Below are 17,512 nucleotides of genomic sequence, written 5' to 3'. Positions count from 1 at the left end.
TCATATTAATCTTCAACAAGCTATTTTCTGTCGTCTTTTATCTTTGCATTATTTACTTTTACTCTTTATCACAAAAATACCAAAAAATATTATCTTATCATATCTATCAAATCTCACTCTCGTAAGTGACCGTGAAGGGATTGACAACCCCTTTATTGCATTGGTTGTGAGGTTCTTATTTGTTTGTGTAGGTGCATGGGACTTGAGCATGGTCTCCTACTAATACCTTGGTTCTCAAAAACTGAGGGAAATACTTATGCTACTTTACTGCATCACCCTTTCCTCTTCAAGGGAAAACCAACGCAATGCTCAAGAGGTAGCAAACCCTTTCTTTGCTTGATCCATTTTGAACTTCTTCAAAACTTTATCAAGGTATGTGCTTTGTGAAAGTCCAATTAATCATCTTGATCTATCTCTATAGATCTTGATGCCCAATATATAAGCAGCTTCACTGAGGTCTTTCATTGAAAAATTCTTATTCAAGTGTCCTTTTATGCTATTTAGAAATTCAGTATCATTTCCAATCAACAATATGTCATCCACATATAATATCATAAATGCTACAGAGCTCCCACTCACTTGCTTGTAAATACAGGCATTTCCAAAAGTCTGTATAAAACCATATGCTGTGATCACACTATCATAGCGTATATTCCAACTCCGAGATGCTTGCACCAGTCCATAAATGGATCGCTGGAGGTTACACACTTTGTTAGCACCTTTTGGATCGACAAAACCTTCTGGTTGCATCATATACAACTCTTCTTTAAGATACCCATTAAGGAATGCAGTTTTGACATCCATTTGCCAAATTTCATAATCATAAAATGCGAAAATTGCTAACATGATTCAGACGGACTTAAGCATCGCTACGGGTGAGAAGGTCTCATCGTAGTCAACTCCTTGAACTTGTCGAAAACCTTTCGCAACAAGTCGAGCTTTGTAGACAGTAACATTACCGTCAGCGTCAGTCTTCTTCTTGAAGATCCATTTATTCTCTATGGCCTGCCGACCATCGGGCAAGTCAATCAAAGTCTACACTTTGTTCTCATACATGGATCCCATCTCAGATTTCATGGCCTCAAGCCATTTTGCGGAATCTGCGCTCATCATCACTTCCTCATAGTTCGTAGGTTCGTCATGGTCAAGTAATATGACTTTCAGAACAGGATTACCGTACCACTCTGGTGCGGATCTTACTCTGGTTGACCTACGAGGTTCGGTAGTAACTTGATCAGAAATTTCATGATCATCATCATTAGCTTCCTCGCTAATTGGTGTAGGAATCACTGGAACTAATTTATGTGATGAACTACTTTCCAATAACGGAGAAGGTACAGTTACCTCATCAAGTTCTACTTTCCTCCCACTCACTTCTGTCGAGAGAAACTCCTTCTCTAGAAAGAATCCATTCTTAGCAACGAATATATTGCCTTCGGATCTATGATAGAAGGTGTACCCAACAGTCTCCTTTGGGTATCCTATGAAGACACATTTCTATGATTTGGATTCGAGCTTATCAGGTTGAAACTTTTTCACATAAGCATCGCAGCCACAAACTTTAAGAAACGACAACTTGGGTTTCTTGCCAAACCACAGTTCATATGGTGTCGTCTCAACGGATTTCGATGGTGCCCTATTTAACATGAATGCAGCCGTCTCTAAAGCATAACCCCAAAACGATAGCGGTAAATCAGTAAGAGACATCATAGATCGCACTAAATCTAATAAAGTGCAGTTACGCCGTTCAGACACACCAATATGATGTGGTGTTCCAGGTGGCGTGAGTTGCGAAACTATTCTGCATTGTTTCAAATGAAGACCAAACTCATAATTCAAATATTCACCTCCACGATCAGATCGTAGAAACTTAATTTTCTTGTTACGATGATTTTCCACTTCACTCTGAAATTCTTTGAACTTTTCAAATGTTTCAGAATTATGTTTCATCAAGTAGACATACCCATCTCTGCTCAAATCGTCTGTAAAGGTCAGAAAATAACGATACCTGCCACGAGCATCAACACTCATCGGACCGCATACATCAGTATGTATTATTTCCAATAAGTATGTTGCTCGTCCCATTGTTCCGGAGAACGGAGTCTTAGTCATCTTGCCCATGAGGCATGGTTTGCAAGCATCAAGTGATTCATAATCAAGTGATTCCAAAATCCCATCAACATGGAGTTTCTTCATGCGCTTTACACCAATATGACCTAGACGGCAGTGCCACAAATAAGTTGCACTATCATTATTAAACTTTATCTTTTGGCTTCAATAATATGAATATGTGTATCACTACTATCAAGATTTAGTAAAAATGGACCACTCATCAAGGGTGCATGACCATAAAAGATATTACTCATATAAATAGAACAACCATTATTCTCTGATTTAAATGAATAACCGTCTCACATCAAATAAGATCCAGATATAATGTTCATGCTTAACGCTGGCACCAAGTAACAATTATTCAGGTCTAAAACTAATCCCGAAGGTTGATGTAGAGGTAGCATGCCGACGGCGATTACATCAACTTTGGAACCATTTCCCACGCGCATCGTCAACTCATCCTTAGCCAATCTTCACTTAATCTGTAGCCCCTATTTCGAGTTGCAAATATTAGCAACAGAACCAGTATCAAATACCCAGGCGCTACTGCAAGCATTAGTAAGGTACACATCAATAACATGTATATCAAATATACCTTTCACTTTGCCATCCTTCTTATCCGCCAAATACTTGGGGCAATTCTGCTTCCAGTGACCAGTCCCTTTGAAGTAGAAGCACTCAGTCTCAGGCTTAGGTCCAGACTTGGGCTTCTTCACTTGAGCAGCAACTTGCTTGCCATTCTTTTTGAAGTTCCCCTTCTTCCCTTTGCCCTTATTCTTAAAAGTAGTGGTCTTGTTGACCATCAACACTTGATGCTCCTTCTTGATTTCTACCTCTGCGGCTTTTAGCATCGCGAAGAGCTCAGGAATTGTCTTATCCAACCCTTGCATATTGTTCATCATAAAGCTTTTGTAGCTTGGTGGCAGTGATTGAAGAACTCTGTCAATGACACTATCATCGGGAAGATTAACTCCCAGTTGAGTCAAGTGGTTGTGGTACCCAGACATTCTGAGTATATGTTCACTGACAGAACTATTCTCCTCCATCTTGCAGCTATAGAACTTATTAGAGACTTCATATCTCTCAATCCAGCATTTGCTTGAAATATTAACTTCAACTCCTGGAACATCTCATATGCTCCATGACATTCAAAATGTCGTTAAAGTCTCGATTCTAAGTCGTATAGCATGGCACACTGAACTATCGAGTAGTCATCAACTTTGCTCTGCCAGACGTTCATAACATCTGGTGTTGCTCCTGCAGCGGGATTTGCACTTAGCGGTGCTTCCAGGACGTAATTCTTCTGTGCAGCAATGAGGATAATCCTCAAGTTACAAACCCAGTCCGTGTAGTTGCTACCATCATCTTTCAACTTAGCTTTCTCTAGGAACGCATTAAAATTCAACGGAACAACAACACGGGTCATTTATCTACAACAACATAGACATGCAAAATACTATCAGGTACTAAGTTCATGATAAATTAAATTTCAATTAATCATATTACTTAAGGACTCCCACTTAGATAGGCATCCCTCTAGTCATCTAAATGATTACGTGATCCATATCAACTAAACCATGTCCGATCATCACATGAGATGGAGTAGTTTTCAATGGTGAACATCACTATGTTGATCATATCTACTATATGATTCACGCTCGACCTTTCGGTCTCAGTGTTCCGAGGCCATATCTGCATATGCTAGGCTCGTCAAGTTTAACCTGAGTATTCTGCTTGTGCAAAACTGGCTTGCACCCGTTGTATGTGAACGTAGAGCTTATCACACCCAATCATCACGTGGTGTCTCAGCACGACGAACTGTAGCAACGGTGCATACTCAGGGAGAACACTTATACCTTGAAATTTAGTGAGAGATCATCTTATAATGCTACCGTCGTACTAAGCAAAATAAGATGCATAAAAGATAAACATCACATGCAATCAATATAAGTGATATGATATGGCCATCATCATCTTGTGCCTTTGATCTCCATCTCCAAAGCACCGTCATGATCACCATCGTCACCGGCTTTACACTTTGATCTCCATCGTAGCATCATTGCCGTCTCGCCAACTATTGCTTCCACGACTATCGCTACCGCTTAGTGATAAAGTAAAGCAATTACATGGCGATTGCAATTCATACAATAAAGCGACAACCATATGGCTCCTGCCAGTTGCCGATACTGTGTTACAAAACATGATCATCTCATACAACAATTTATATAATCATGTCTTGACCATATCACATCACAACATGCCCTGCAAAAACAAGTTAGACGTCCTCTACTTTGTGTTGCAAATTTTACGTGGCTGCTACGGGCTTAGCAAGAACCGTTCTTACCTACGGCATAAAAACCACAACGTGGTATAGTGATTGCTTTTTGATCTTCAGAAAGAACCCTGTTCATTGAATCGGTTCAACTAAAGTTGGAGAAGCAGACACCCGCCAGCCACCTGTGTGCAAAGCACGTCGGTAGAACCAGTCTCATGAACACGGTCATGTAATGTTGGTCTGGGCCGCTTCATCCAACAATACCGCCGAATCAAGAAACAACTAGTGACGGCAAGCAATATGTATATACCCACGCCCACAACTCCTTTGTGTTCTACTCATGCATATAACATCTACGCATAGACCTGGCTCGGATGCCACTGTTGGGAACGCAATATTTCAAAAAAAATCCTACAATCACGCAAGATCTATCTAGGAGATGCATAGCAACGAGAGGGGAGCGTGTGTCTACGTACCCTCATAGACCGAAAGCGGAAGCGTTGAGTAATGCGATTGATGTAGTTGAACGTCTTCGCAATCCAACCGATCAAGTACCGAACGCACAACACCTCCGTGATATGCACATGTTCAGCTCGGTGACGTCCCTCGAACTCTAGATCCAACTGAGGCCGAGGGAGAGTTTCGTCAGCACGATGGTGTGTTGACGGTGATGATGAAGTTACCGACGCAGGGCTTCGCCTAAGCACTACGACAATATGACCGAGGTGGAAATCTGTGGATGGGGGCACCACACACGGCTAAGAAATGAACTTTTTATGTCTATGGGGTGCCCCCCTACCCCGTATATAAAGGAGGGGAGGAGGGGGCCGGCCGGCCTCGTGGGGCGCGCCCCAAGGGAGGGAATCCTACTCCTACTAGAGTAGGTTCCCCCCTTTCCTAATCCAACTAGGAGGGGAAGGAAAGAGGAAGAGGGAGAGAAGGAAATCCCCGCCCCCCAATTCGGATTGGGCTTGGGGGGGCGCCTCCACCTGGCCGCCTCCTCCTCTCTTCCACTAAGGCCCATGAAGGCCCATTAACCCTCTGGGGGGTTCCGGTAACCTCCCAGTACTCCGGAAAATGCCTGAACCTATCTGAAACCTTTCGAGTGTCCAAACATAACCTTCCAATATATCAAAATTTATGTCTCGACCATTTCGAGACTCCTCATCATGTTCGTGATCACATCCGGGACTCCGAACAACCTTCAGTACATCAAATCACATAACTCACAATACATATCGTCATCGAACGTTAAGCGTGCGGACCCTATGGGTTCGAGAACTATGTAGACATGGCCGAGACTCATCTCCGGTCAATAACCAATAGCAGAACCTGGATGCTCATATTGGTTCCTACATATTCTACAAAGATCTTTATCGGTCAAACCGCATAACAACATACGTTGTTCCCTTTGTCATCGGTATGTTACTTGCCCGAGATTCGATCGTCGGTACCATCATACCTAGTTCAATCCCACCACCGGCAAGTCTCTTTACTCGTTCCGTGATGCATTATCCCATAACTAAATCATTAATCATATTGCTTGCAAGGCTCATAGTGATGTGCATTACCGAGAGGGCCCAGAGATACCTCTCCGACAATCGGAGTGACAAATCCTAATCTCGATCTATGCCAACTCAACAAACACCATCGGAGACACCTGTAGAGCATCTTTATAATCACTCAGTTACGTTGTGACGTTTGATAGCACACTAAGTGTTCCTCCGGTATTCGGGAGTTGCATAATCTCATAGTCATAGGAACATGTATAAGTTATGGAGAAAGCAATAGCAATAAACTAAACGGTCATAGTGCTAAGCTAATGGATGGGTCTAGTCCATCACATCATTCTCTAATGATGTGATCCCGTTCATCAAACGACAACACATGTCTATGGCTAGGAAACTTAACCATCTTTGATTAACGAGCTAGTATAGTAGAGGCATACTAGGGACACTCTGTTTGTCTATGTATTTACACATGTACTAAGTTTCCGGTTAATACAATTCTAGCATGAATAATAAACATTTATCATGATATAAGGAAATATAAATAACAACTTTATTATTGCCTCTAGGGCATATTTCCTTCACCTTCATCCAATACTTCAAGTCTTCGCGGATGAGGTCCACCATTTTTGACACCAACAACTAGTGACAAACATTACCAAAAACATGGGTGTTTCTTTGTTTTCAAAGATGCCAGGCGGTAAGGTAACAAATGAATCGAAACCATGCCTATCGTGCTTTTGAAATACTCCCTTCGTCCGAAAAAGTTTGTCCCTCAAATGGATGTATCTAGCACTAATTTTTGAGGGACAAGTTTTTGAAATATTCTCGCTGTGCTAGATACATTCATTTAAAAGACAAGCTTTTCAGACGAGGGGACTAGCATTTTGGCCTTATTCCACCGGTCCTCCAGTGCAGCACAGCGAAGTATCGCTGCCAAGTTTCTCTAGCCACCATGCATTGCATCAGGATATGCTCGATCTTGTCTTCATCTTGAAGACAAACGTTGCCTCAGTTCAAAACAACAGTTTTCCTTTTGACAACACAAGAGGATACAGAAAGATAACCAACGCGACATGGGAGGCGATTTACTGCACAGAGCGGCTTGGGTACTCATGCATGCACCCACATGATTGAGCAAGACTAGCAAAAGAGCCCGTGCGTTGCAACGGGAAAAGAAAATAACGCACGGCCCTAACCCAATAATCATGACTAAGACCCCAATAGATATTGCCGAGGCGTCTCTCTCGGCATTAGATGAGAATCTGCTTTATTTTCATGCAATATTTTGCCGAGGCGTACATGCAAGGTTATCGACGGTTTTTTCTGTCTCCAATTTGGGTTTGATGGGGTGTTCATTGTAATCCGGGTCGGTGTCGATACCAAAGAAAGATGGATCGTGCGCTATTCATTAAGGTTGCACCCTAAATAGCATTTTAAAAATGTTTAACAGGTAAAATAACATCAGATTCATATTCTACATATTTTTCTAATCAAATTTAATATATAACATGTTAAAATTGGAGTTAGGGTTTAAAAGATGTATTTTGATAAAGTATTATTTGTTCTAGATGGAATGCGGGTTAATTATAGAAAAAGGCAAAAACGATACGTTTTCTGGGAGTGTGGGTTATTTATCAGAAAAAGAAGGGGGTTTTCTATAAAACAGTAAAAAAGGGTTCCTTTTCTCACTTAACTGATATAGCGAGTTAATTACCTGAAAACAAAGGGGGTCTTCTGTAAAAAAATGTTGCTGGTGAACAGGCAGAAGCAATGCATATTTTATTAATATAGTAAACATGCCCGTGCGTTCCAACGAGAGAAAAAAATCATAATTTCGAATGGCAATGATCACATCTTACTACATCATCGATATACACTATCACTCTCATTTTTGTGAAAACATGAACAATTTTTAAAAATCATGAACATTTTCTTAAACTCATGAGCATATTTGAAATTGTGAACTTTTTAAAATTCACAAACATTTTGTAAAATCAAGAACGTTTTCTGAATTCATGAACATATTATATGCAAACCTTTTGTTTAATCTGCGAACATTTCTAGAATCGGCTAACATTTTTTGGGATTTGATAAAATAATTTTCTAAATTAGTGAACATTTTTGAATCCGCGTATATTTTGTGAATCAAAAACCATATATTTGAATTTAAGAACAGTTTTATTTTATGCTATTTTCTAATACATGAATATTTTTTGAATTGACGAAATTTTGTGAAATTTTAAAACATTTTTAAATACATGAACTTTTTTAGAAAAAACTCATTAATGTATGTTTATTTTCCGGACATTTATTAGAAAATTTGCTAATATTTTGAAAAATCACAAACAATTTCTAAAGCCGCAAACATTTATGATTTATTAAATATTATTTTAAAATTCACGGTTTCAAATTTTGGAAACCTTTTTAAATTCATAAATTATTTCAAGTAGACAAAAAGCAATGACGGAAAATAAAAATAAAAATAAAAAATTAATCACCCATATATAGGTCGGCCCAGGCAAGGTGTGTCTTTTTCTGTGCGCCAGGCGTAGTATTAGATATTCTGAAATGGGCCGGCCCAGTCCGAATTTTTCTGTGTGCAACGTTTTTTATAACTTATAGGTGACATTGGTGGGTAATTTTTTCCAACTTCAGGAGCAATTTTAATGACGTACGGGCAGAAGCACTCCGTACTTTATTATTAGGGGAGATTAACAGTTTTATTTTATGCTATTTTCTAATACATGAATATTTTTTGAATTGACGAAATTTTGTGAAAGTTTAAAACATTTTTAAATACATGAACTTTTTTAGAAAAACTCATTAATGTATGTTTGTTTTCCGGACATTTATTAGAAAATTTTCTAATATTTTGAAAAATCACAAACAATTTCTAAAGCCGCAAACATTTATGATTTATTAAATATTATTTTAAAATTCACAGTTTCAAATTTTGGAAACCTTTTCAAATTCACAAATTATTTCAAGTAGACAAAAAGCAATGACGGAAAATAAAAATAAAAAATTGATCACCCATATATAGGTCGGCCCAGGCAAGGTGTGTCTTTTTCTGTGCGCTGGGCGTAGTATTAGGTATTCTGAAATGGGCCGGCCCAGTCCGAATTTTTCTGTGTGCAACGTTTTTTATAACTTATAGGTGGCATTGGTGGGTAATTTTTTCCAACTTTGGGGGCAATTTTAATGACGTACGGGCAGAAGCACTCCGTGCTTTATTATTATTAGGGGAGATTGGAAAATTGATTTTGTGATTAGAGCTTAATTACTTTATGCATACAGCTTTTAGTACATCTGTTGGCAGGGAGTGAGAGTGCATGCCTCACCCGCCCCACCTAAAAATGATTTTTCTTTTGATTTGTAAATTTGAATCTATTTGTTTTAACCAAAAATCTAACTTACATTGCGTTCGCATATTCGTATTCTATATGACGAGGGCTTTGAAACAAGACCACTTCTGAATATGTTTTGACAAGTTTTAAAAACTTCACCAGGTTTCAATTGCTGAAATTTGTTAGAATGAATGATAAATTCATCAAATTTAAAAAAAACTAAAAGTTAAACCCTCAACCCTAAGCCCTAACCCCCAAGCCCTAAACCCTAAAAGCAAATGGAACTTGGTAAAACTTAGTAAAAACTTAATATTGCGGCTATCAAGTTATAATGTTTGAAACTTGGTAAAATTTTATAAATTGTCAAAATGTATCCAAAATTGGTCTTGTTCAAAGGTACTTGTTGCATCGAACACAAATATGCAAACGAAACTTAATTTGAATTTTCGGTTCAGAAGATATAGTACTCCCTCTGTAAACTAATATAAGAGTGTTTAGATCACTATTTTAGTATGCTAAACGCTCTTATATTAGTTTACGGAGGGAGTACTAGATTCAAGTTTGAAGATGAAGGAAAAGCATTGAAGGCGAGGTGGGTGAAGCATGCAACTCTTGACGAGTATCTTCCATCACGATACCACATATTGGCCAGCAGAGAGAAAAAAAATTGACAAGTTTTTTTTAACACATCTTGACGAGTTGAGAGCCAGCTCAATTACAAGATTGAAAAATCTCCTCCTGTTTATTTTGTTAAAAAAAAGAAGCTAAATGGGGTGTTTTACTGGAATGTTGATCTTGTCCGACCGAAAAGCACAAATCCACCATCACCTTCAGGCCTTCATCTCATGGTCCAAAACCCCAAATCCAGCATCACCAATCAGCAACAAGACAGGCCGCTGGTGATAACACTTGACAGTTCATCGAACTCAACAAGAACACCATTACTGTAACTGGACAGGACACAAACTTAACCGAGATACAGCATTCACCTTATATCCCGCATTGTCACGGCCAAAAGAACATTAAGCATTCGACTCGTCAGGAACAGACTAACAATTGACGAGCAAAGTTGAACAGATGAGGACTAATAGGTTAACAATCGTTCTCTTCTTCATCTTTTTGGACAACGATCAGGTCAATGATCTTTGGTGAACATCCCCTCCAATGTTTTCAGCCAGCTCACGTACTGGGCCTGCTCCTTCTGAAGCAAGTGTTCACGAAGTGAGGTCGCCAGTTCGGGGGTAACGCCTCTTGCCAGGAGATATTCTTTCAGTGCAGCCTGTAGCTTAGGATCCAAATCCCTGCACATCAGAATGAAAAACACACACACTCAGTGAAATTAGAGAGGAACAGCACATGCTTCTTGAGCTTGCTGCTTTTTAAAGGAATCAATTGTCTTTTTGGTGTCTTTGTAAATTATAAATGTGATCCTTTTGTCTATGGTGGGACAACATGATCATTATACATTGAAACAACTGATATAGTTAACATCGACAAGAAGAATTTCATGGATGAGAAACACATCCAGTTGTTGTTGTTGTTGTTATTGTTGTTGTCCCAGTCTAGCCCCAGCTTAACATGCATCAGGTATGGAGTTTTGGCAGAAGATGCACTGTGTGCCTTATCCGGTCAAAAACGGTTTAAGCCTAAATGACCAATCTGAGACAAGTCATCAAGCAAATGGTACAAGTTTACAAATTATCATATTACATATCATGAATTAGCTCCTCCTAATTTATAGAACAAACTCTCTCTATACCATTTGGTTTAGCCTAATTATACATTACAGTAAAACAGCACAGCTATTTCGAGTAATTCTACATCTATGCCGATCCCGAAAAAGTGATGTTTAATTGTTCCTACTATCAAAACCATTACCCTTTGTCCCTTCCCTTACAATAATAATCGACAAAACCTCTTACTGTATCTCATGCCCAACTTCACAATGGAGAAAGGTACCGGTTCCAATTGCTACCATAAGTCGCATGCCAAGTAGTAGACATGACTTGGGGCAAGTCAGGTGCTACACTACATTCACGCAAACTTCTCTATCAACTAAAGGCGACATATGATGCTTTAATTCGGTATTACACCCGCGAGCAGCAATTTTGAGAAATTAGGGAATGAAATAAAGCAGAACCTAGAATTTTAATATTCAACACCTTTCAGATAGATCAACTCTGAGGGAGTATATCATTTAACTAATTTAGTGCCCAAATCAAAAGCAATTGCACAAATGTGCCACAAAGGGATGATCTCATAAAGTATACTGCCGCAATATTTATTGGCAAAGAAGGATCTCAGGTCTCTCAGTGTAATATCCAAAATTCCAAAAATTTGAACCACTATCAAATATATTATATAGGAAAATAACTATTCAAACTAAAATAATGGCAGTCATCCAAAGAGTTAGGGCAACAACTGATAAGTCCCCTTTGTACAAAAGGAATCTAAACAACTGGAAGTGGTACTGGCATTTCCTCTTAAATAATTTTAGGTTTAAAAGTAAGACCACCAGCAGTTAGTGGTCTCCACAAACTGCAACAGGAGTTTCAGACTTACAGTTATCAATGGCAGAGGTGTTGTGACAAGAAAATCCTATGCTCTTTAGAGCAACTTCAATGGGGCGACCCACTTCATCCGCCTGCGTCCGTTTGAGTCGGCACGGACAAAAGTGGCGGCCCAACCAAGGATTACGAGTCGACGAGTCGTTCCGAGGTTGAGACTCATAGACTAATCGGACTAGTCTTAGACTAGTGCTAGACTAGTCGACATAGTACTGTAGTACTCAACTACTAATACCTAGTAGCAGTATGTAGTAGTATGTAGTAAACTGTACAGCACATTACAGTATATACAATAAAACCAGCAGTGCTAGCCAACACTTGTCAGGCCCAGCCCAGCGCTGCGCAGCACGCCCCCCACCAGCTGGCCCATTTGGGCCCAAGTGGCTAGCCTACTTAGCTCACGTCCCAGTCACTGGAACCCAAGCTCCCAATCGATCCCATCACCGCCGCCAGCGCCATCACGCACGGGAGCATGTGCGCGTGACCCGCGCCTCCCGCCCCTTCCGCCGGCGAGCTCGCCGACCACCGCCGTGCCTCCTCCCTTCCTCTCCTCTCTCTGGCCTCAGGGCCGCGCTCGCCTACGGGTCATGGCCATGGCGGCGCGAGGAGGGCTCGACGGGCGCGTCCAGCAGCCGGTGGCGCATCTAGGTGAGGAGCAAGCCTGGAAAGAACTAGGGTTGCCCTCCCGCGGGATGAGCAAGCTCATTTATACCATCAAATTTTTGAGTCACTCGACTAGAACATGTCGACTAGCCCAGACTAGTCGTCGACTAATCCATCCACATCTCGACTCGGTAAACTAGTCTACACGAGAATCGCAGTCGACCTCCACTTTGCGACTCATAGACTAGTCTCGACTAGTCGTTCGACTCGTAATCAGTGGGCCCAACGCGCCGACCCAAACCCAAATCACGTCCGCTTCGCGTCCGCGCCAACGCATTTGCAGCCCAAATTTGCGCCCCAAATGTGTCGGCGCGGACGCGGAACGGACGCCACGCGCGCCTTCTCGGCGTTCGCCGCGTCCCCACTTGGCGGCCGTCCAACTACCCGCTGCCCACGCGGTCAGCTTAATTTATGACCACGGGCCCACGCGTCAACGACGGCGGTCATCCTTTTTTAAGCCGACCGTGCGGCAGGGCCGTCCTCATCCAAACTCGCCGTCCACATCTAGCAAGCTCTGCTCCCCTGTCGCCGGCAAACCCTAGCCACCACCACCACCACCACAGTAAGATGGGGCTCTTCTCCGACACCAGCAGCAGCAAGACCAAGGGCAAGGCCCCCGCCATCCCTTTCCCCTCGGAGTTCCTCCCACCTCTGCCGCCGCCGGCTCGCCGGCAGAGGCAGCACGTGAACGTGCCAATGCACCAGGCGGAGTGGCACTGGCAGCACCGCATGCCTCTGCCGTACCCCGACGTCACCCTACCGCACGACTGGCATCTGGATCCAGAGAGGATCCCAGTGCCGGCGGCGCCGCGGTCGGCTAGGGCGCACGCGGAGGAGGTGCAGCGCCGGCTGGTGCTGCTGACGCCGGAGTAGCGCCGCGATGCCACCTACGCATCCGACTCGCAGAACTGGAAGAGGTGGTTCGCCTTCGAGCACGAGGAGGCGAGGCGCCGCGGCGTGCGCGAGGTCGACCGCAGCCTGTCACCGCCCCCGCTCGTCGTCCGCGAGGAGGACCAGGCGGCGGAGGACGCCTACCGGGCGGCCCTTGCGGCGGTCTACCGCGAGAGCAAGGAGGATGAGCGGCGCAGGGTGGAGGCGGTGGAGGAAGAGGAAGCTCGTTACGAGGCGGCCATGGCGCAGGCCATTGCCCTCTCCGCGACCGGCGACTGCGTGCTGCCGCCGGTGGCCACGTCGTCCCCTCCCCGACGCCGCGTCAAGGCCTACCCGACGCCGCGTCAAGGCCTACCCGGAGCCGCAGCCGGAGCCCGACCCAGAGTCGTCCCCCATCGAGCGCTACTCCTGGACGGGAGTACTGCGCGAGTGGGTGTCCGCGCCACCGGTTTGGATGGGGGCGACGCCGGCGCAGGAGGCGGCGTACCTCGAGATGTGGCGCCAGCAACGGCTGGCCGAGGAGCGTCGTCGTGGCGAGTACGAGGAGATGCCCGAGCGCGACCTCGAGGAGGAGCAGCCCGAGGCTGAGGAGGAGGCGCGCCAGGCTGCGGCTACACAGGCGGCCGCCCGGCCCCCCGCGCCGGAACAGCTACCCGCGGCCTACATCGCTGCCGCCTGGAACACGGCGTTCCCCTGGGCCGGCCCTGCGCCGACGCTCATCGACCTCACCGACCCCGAGGAGGAGGACGACGCTGCCGCCTAGGGCAGCACGCCGCCTCGTAGTTTAGGTTGTTTTTATTTTTCTTAAATGCTAATGTGGACGCGTGGACTCTCACCGGCCTGGCCGGCTGTAATGTTTAATTAATGTTGTTTTTTTAAAATATGCATGTGTTCTTTTTTTTCTAGCGCCGTCAAAATGGGTCGGGCCAGCGTTGGGCGCACACGCCGACCCAAACGCGGAAGCAGACATCCGTGTCCGCCTGGCCGACCCAAACGGACAAAAAGCGGACAAAATCACCGTCCGTTTGGGTCGGCCCGTTGGAGTTGCTCTTACATCCTGCATCCAGCTATTGGGAAATTCCACTGAACGTAAAAACAGACTCTCCCCAGATAATTCATGAGAAATTCTGCGGTCAGTCACCCTTTGTATTGTAAGATTTTTTTTTTTGGAGGATTCCGATCCTTAAGAATTTTTCTGTATAAATGCCCTTTGGTTCACAGAAACGGTGCTGCCGAATTCCTACGGATAGATTTCCTATGCTCCAGTACCACCGGAATTTCAAAATTCACCAAAATCATTTTTCTAAACACATTCGCTTATGATTGAGGCGATTTTTCTATGTTCAAACAAAATGATAATTCATTCACCCTTCTTGGGGCTTTGTAAAGAAGTCCTGTGATTTGCACTTCATTCCTATCGGATTCATGTTTTTAGGGCTTCTTTGATTCAAAGGAATTTTATAGGATTTCTGGAGGATTGAAATTCTTAGGATTTTTTCCTATGTTGGTCCTTTGATTCATATGATTGGATCCCATAGGAATTTTTCCTATGGAATCTTTTGTACTACATTTCATAGGAAATTTAACATCCACTCCAACCTCTTTGTACAATTCCTTTGTTTTTCCCGTGACATCAAACAATCATTGCTAATTCTATAGGATTCAAATGGGCATTGCCACTCCAACCCTACACTTTTCCTATTCCTACGTTTTCAAAATCTGCTAATTCTATAGGATTCAAATGGGCATTGCCACTCCAACCCTACACTTTTCCTATTCCTACGTTTTCAAAATCCTACGAATCAAAGAGGCCCTTATTTTCCAACTGACCACACCAGCCAGGTTCCACTATCACTCTATCAGAGATAACGGAATAACAAAGTACCAACATCCTTGTGCAACAGAAAGTAAAGACTAAGCTAGGATTTCAGGCTGCGCAATGCTAGCCATAGTGGTGTTTTTTCATGTTCCTGCTTTTAATTCAGAATGCTCCCTCCCTAATATACATAACATCATTATAGCAGAATAAAAAATCAAGCAACGCAAGGAACATTACCCGAAGTCTGGCCCTTCATACTTGCTGTCTCCACCATCGCCAGGGAACGCGTGATACGAGAGGGCAGTTATATCATAGCCAGCAGCAGCGCCGCGGCCGGCGGCAACCGCGCGGCAGTCGAAGCGCAGCAGCGGTTCCACTCCTGGCTTGCTGATGAACACCTTCATGAGCGCGTCCCTGGGCAGCGGCTCCTCGCCTTCGAACCGCAGCGGGGCGAGCAGCGCCGACACGTGGACCTCCTCGGCGTCTCCGCGGCGGCGCAGAAGCACGTCCTGCGCACGCGGCGCGTCCGACACGGTGTCAAAGTCGAGAGCCTCCTGCGAATGGGAAAGGGGACGTGAGTGGCGCTGGGTTGGGGCTGGAAGTCAGTGGTGGGAGGATAGGGCGAGGGGTACCTGAGAATGGAGGGAAGGGGGGGAGGAGGAGGGGGGCGAGGAGAGCTCGTGGGCGATCTCCGCACGCAGGGCGGCTAGGACGCCGTCGTCCTTGGCGCCGCGGCGGCGCCGGCGGAGGACGGCGGAGGCGGACGTGCTCAGGCGCCGCAGGAACATCGCACCGGGCTTGAGAGAGATGCGGATCGGTCGCGACTCGAGCCTGGTGCGGTCGTAGCGGTCCGTTCGCAAACCAAATCAACCATGAGCACAGCTCAAAAACAAAAAACAAAAACCTTTTTCTTCATGAATATGTGTCTCATTCGTAAAGATTAATATACAAGGCACATAAAGACCAACATGACAAAACTAAAAAGACAGCAGAACGTCTCTGCGCTTGACACCAACGCCAGTGACCTGTCTCCGGCACCATTGTAGCAGTCATCGAAAGAAAAAATGACGGATCACCTTCTCACTCAAGCTTGATGTGGCTCCATCGCTGATATGCAACTTTGCGGACCTTCAAGGTGGCTCGCTGTCGGTGTCAAAACCGGTGAATCTCGGGTAAGGGGTCCTGAACTGTGCGTCTAAGGTGGATAGTAACACGAGGTGTGGGACACAATGTTTACCCAGGTTCGGGCCCTCTCGATGGAGCTAATAACTTACTTCCTACTTGATTGCTCGTGATGATATGAGTATTACAAGAATTGATCTACAACGAGATCATAGATGCTAAACCCTAGAAACTAGCCTATGATTATGATTGTTGTTGTCCTAAGGACTAAACCCTTCGGTTTATATAGACAACGGAGGGGGCTAGGGTTACACAGAGTCGGTTACAAGGGAGGAGATCTACATATCCGATTGCCAAGCTTGCCTTCCACGCAAAGGAGAGTCCCACCCGGACACGGGACGAGGTCTTCAATCTTGTATCTTCATAGTCCAACAATCCGGCCAAAGAATATAGTCCGGCTATCCGAGGACCCCTCCAATTTAGGACTCCCTCATTAGCCCCTAAACCAGACTTCAATGACGATGAGTCCGGCGCGCAGATTGTTTTCGGCATTGCAAGGCAGGTTCCTCCTTTGAATACTCCATAGAAGATTTCGAATACAAAGATAGTGTCCGGCTCTGCAAAACAAATTCCACATACCACCGTAGAGAGTATAATATTTCCACAAATCTAATCTGCTGACAACTTTTCATAACGTGACATCACGCCATGGCCGGTCATTATTCAAACCGTTTTTCTCAACCAGCTACTGCACATATTGCGAGGCGGTTTTCTTGGCACGTCTTGTCGAAGCAGAGATCGTGTCCCCTTATCACGAGATTCTCATCGATACGGGTGTGGGTAACCCAACCACGCCTGCTAGTATGACTCCTCGATTTTAGGTAAGTTCCAAACGGCCACGCGGAGGACGCTTGATATTCGCCCTCTTTATAAAGGGGCCAAGGCCTGTCCTTTTCTTCTCGCACTCAATCCTCCCCCCACCCCGAGTTCCAACAGCCAAGGCCCAGGCTAAGCGCTTCGGTCCTTCAACCATGTCCGGATCCAACCTTCAAGGCCGGTGGATGACTTCCTTTGTCACAGAGGAGGACATCAAGAAGCTAAGGGAAGCCAGGTATCTGACCGCCGAAATCTCGCACAGGCTGCCTGCTCAAGGGCAGGTCATCCCCACTCCCGAACCCAACGAGAGCGTCGTATTTGTTTCCCAC

General features: G+C 44.4%; 1 protein-coding gene across 1 annotated transcript; it reads right to left on the bottom strand.

Annotated features, from left to right (window-relative positions):
- Positions 1-10,212: 10,212 nt before the first annotated feature.
- LOC125508623 (Mitochondrial glycoprotein family protein) lies at positions 10,213-16,044 on the bottom strand. The gene is made up of 3 exons (XM_048673378.2): positions 15,818-16,044; positions 15,423-15,739; positions 10,213-10,546 (listed from the first exon to the last, which is right to left on the bottom strand). Exons 1-3 carry the CDS (start codon positions 15,971-15,973, stop codon positions 10,381-10,383), a joined length of 639 nt encoding a protein of 212 aa, XP_048529335.1. The 5' UTR covers positions 15,974-16,044; the 3' UTR covers positions 10,213-10,380.
- Positions 16,045-17,512: the final 1,468 nt, after the last annotated feature.

The sequence above is a fragment of the Triticum urartu genome, chromosome 5A (assembly GCF_056163025.1).
Source record: "Triticum urartu cultivar PI428250 chromosome 5A, HENAU_Tu73, whole genome shotgun sequence".
NCBI lineage: Eukaryota > Viridiplantae > Streptophyta > Magnoliopsida > Poales > Poaceae > Triticum > Triticum urartu.
The sequence above is the reverse complement of the archived record's forward strand: the minus strand, read 5'-3'. Positions and strand labels throughout refer to the sequence as shown.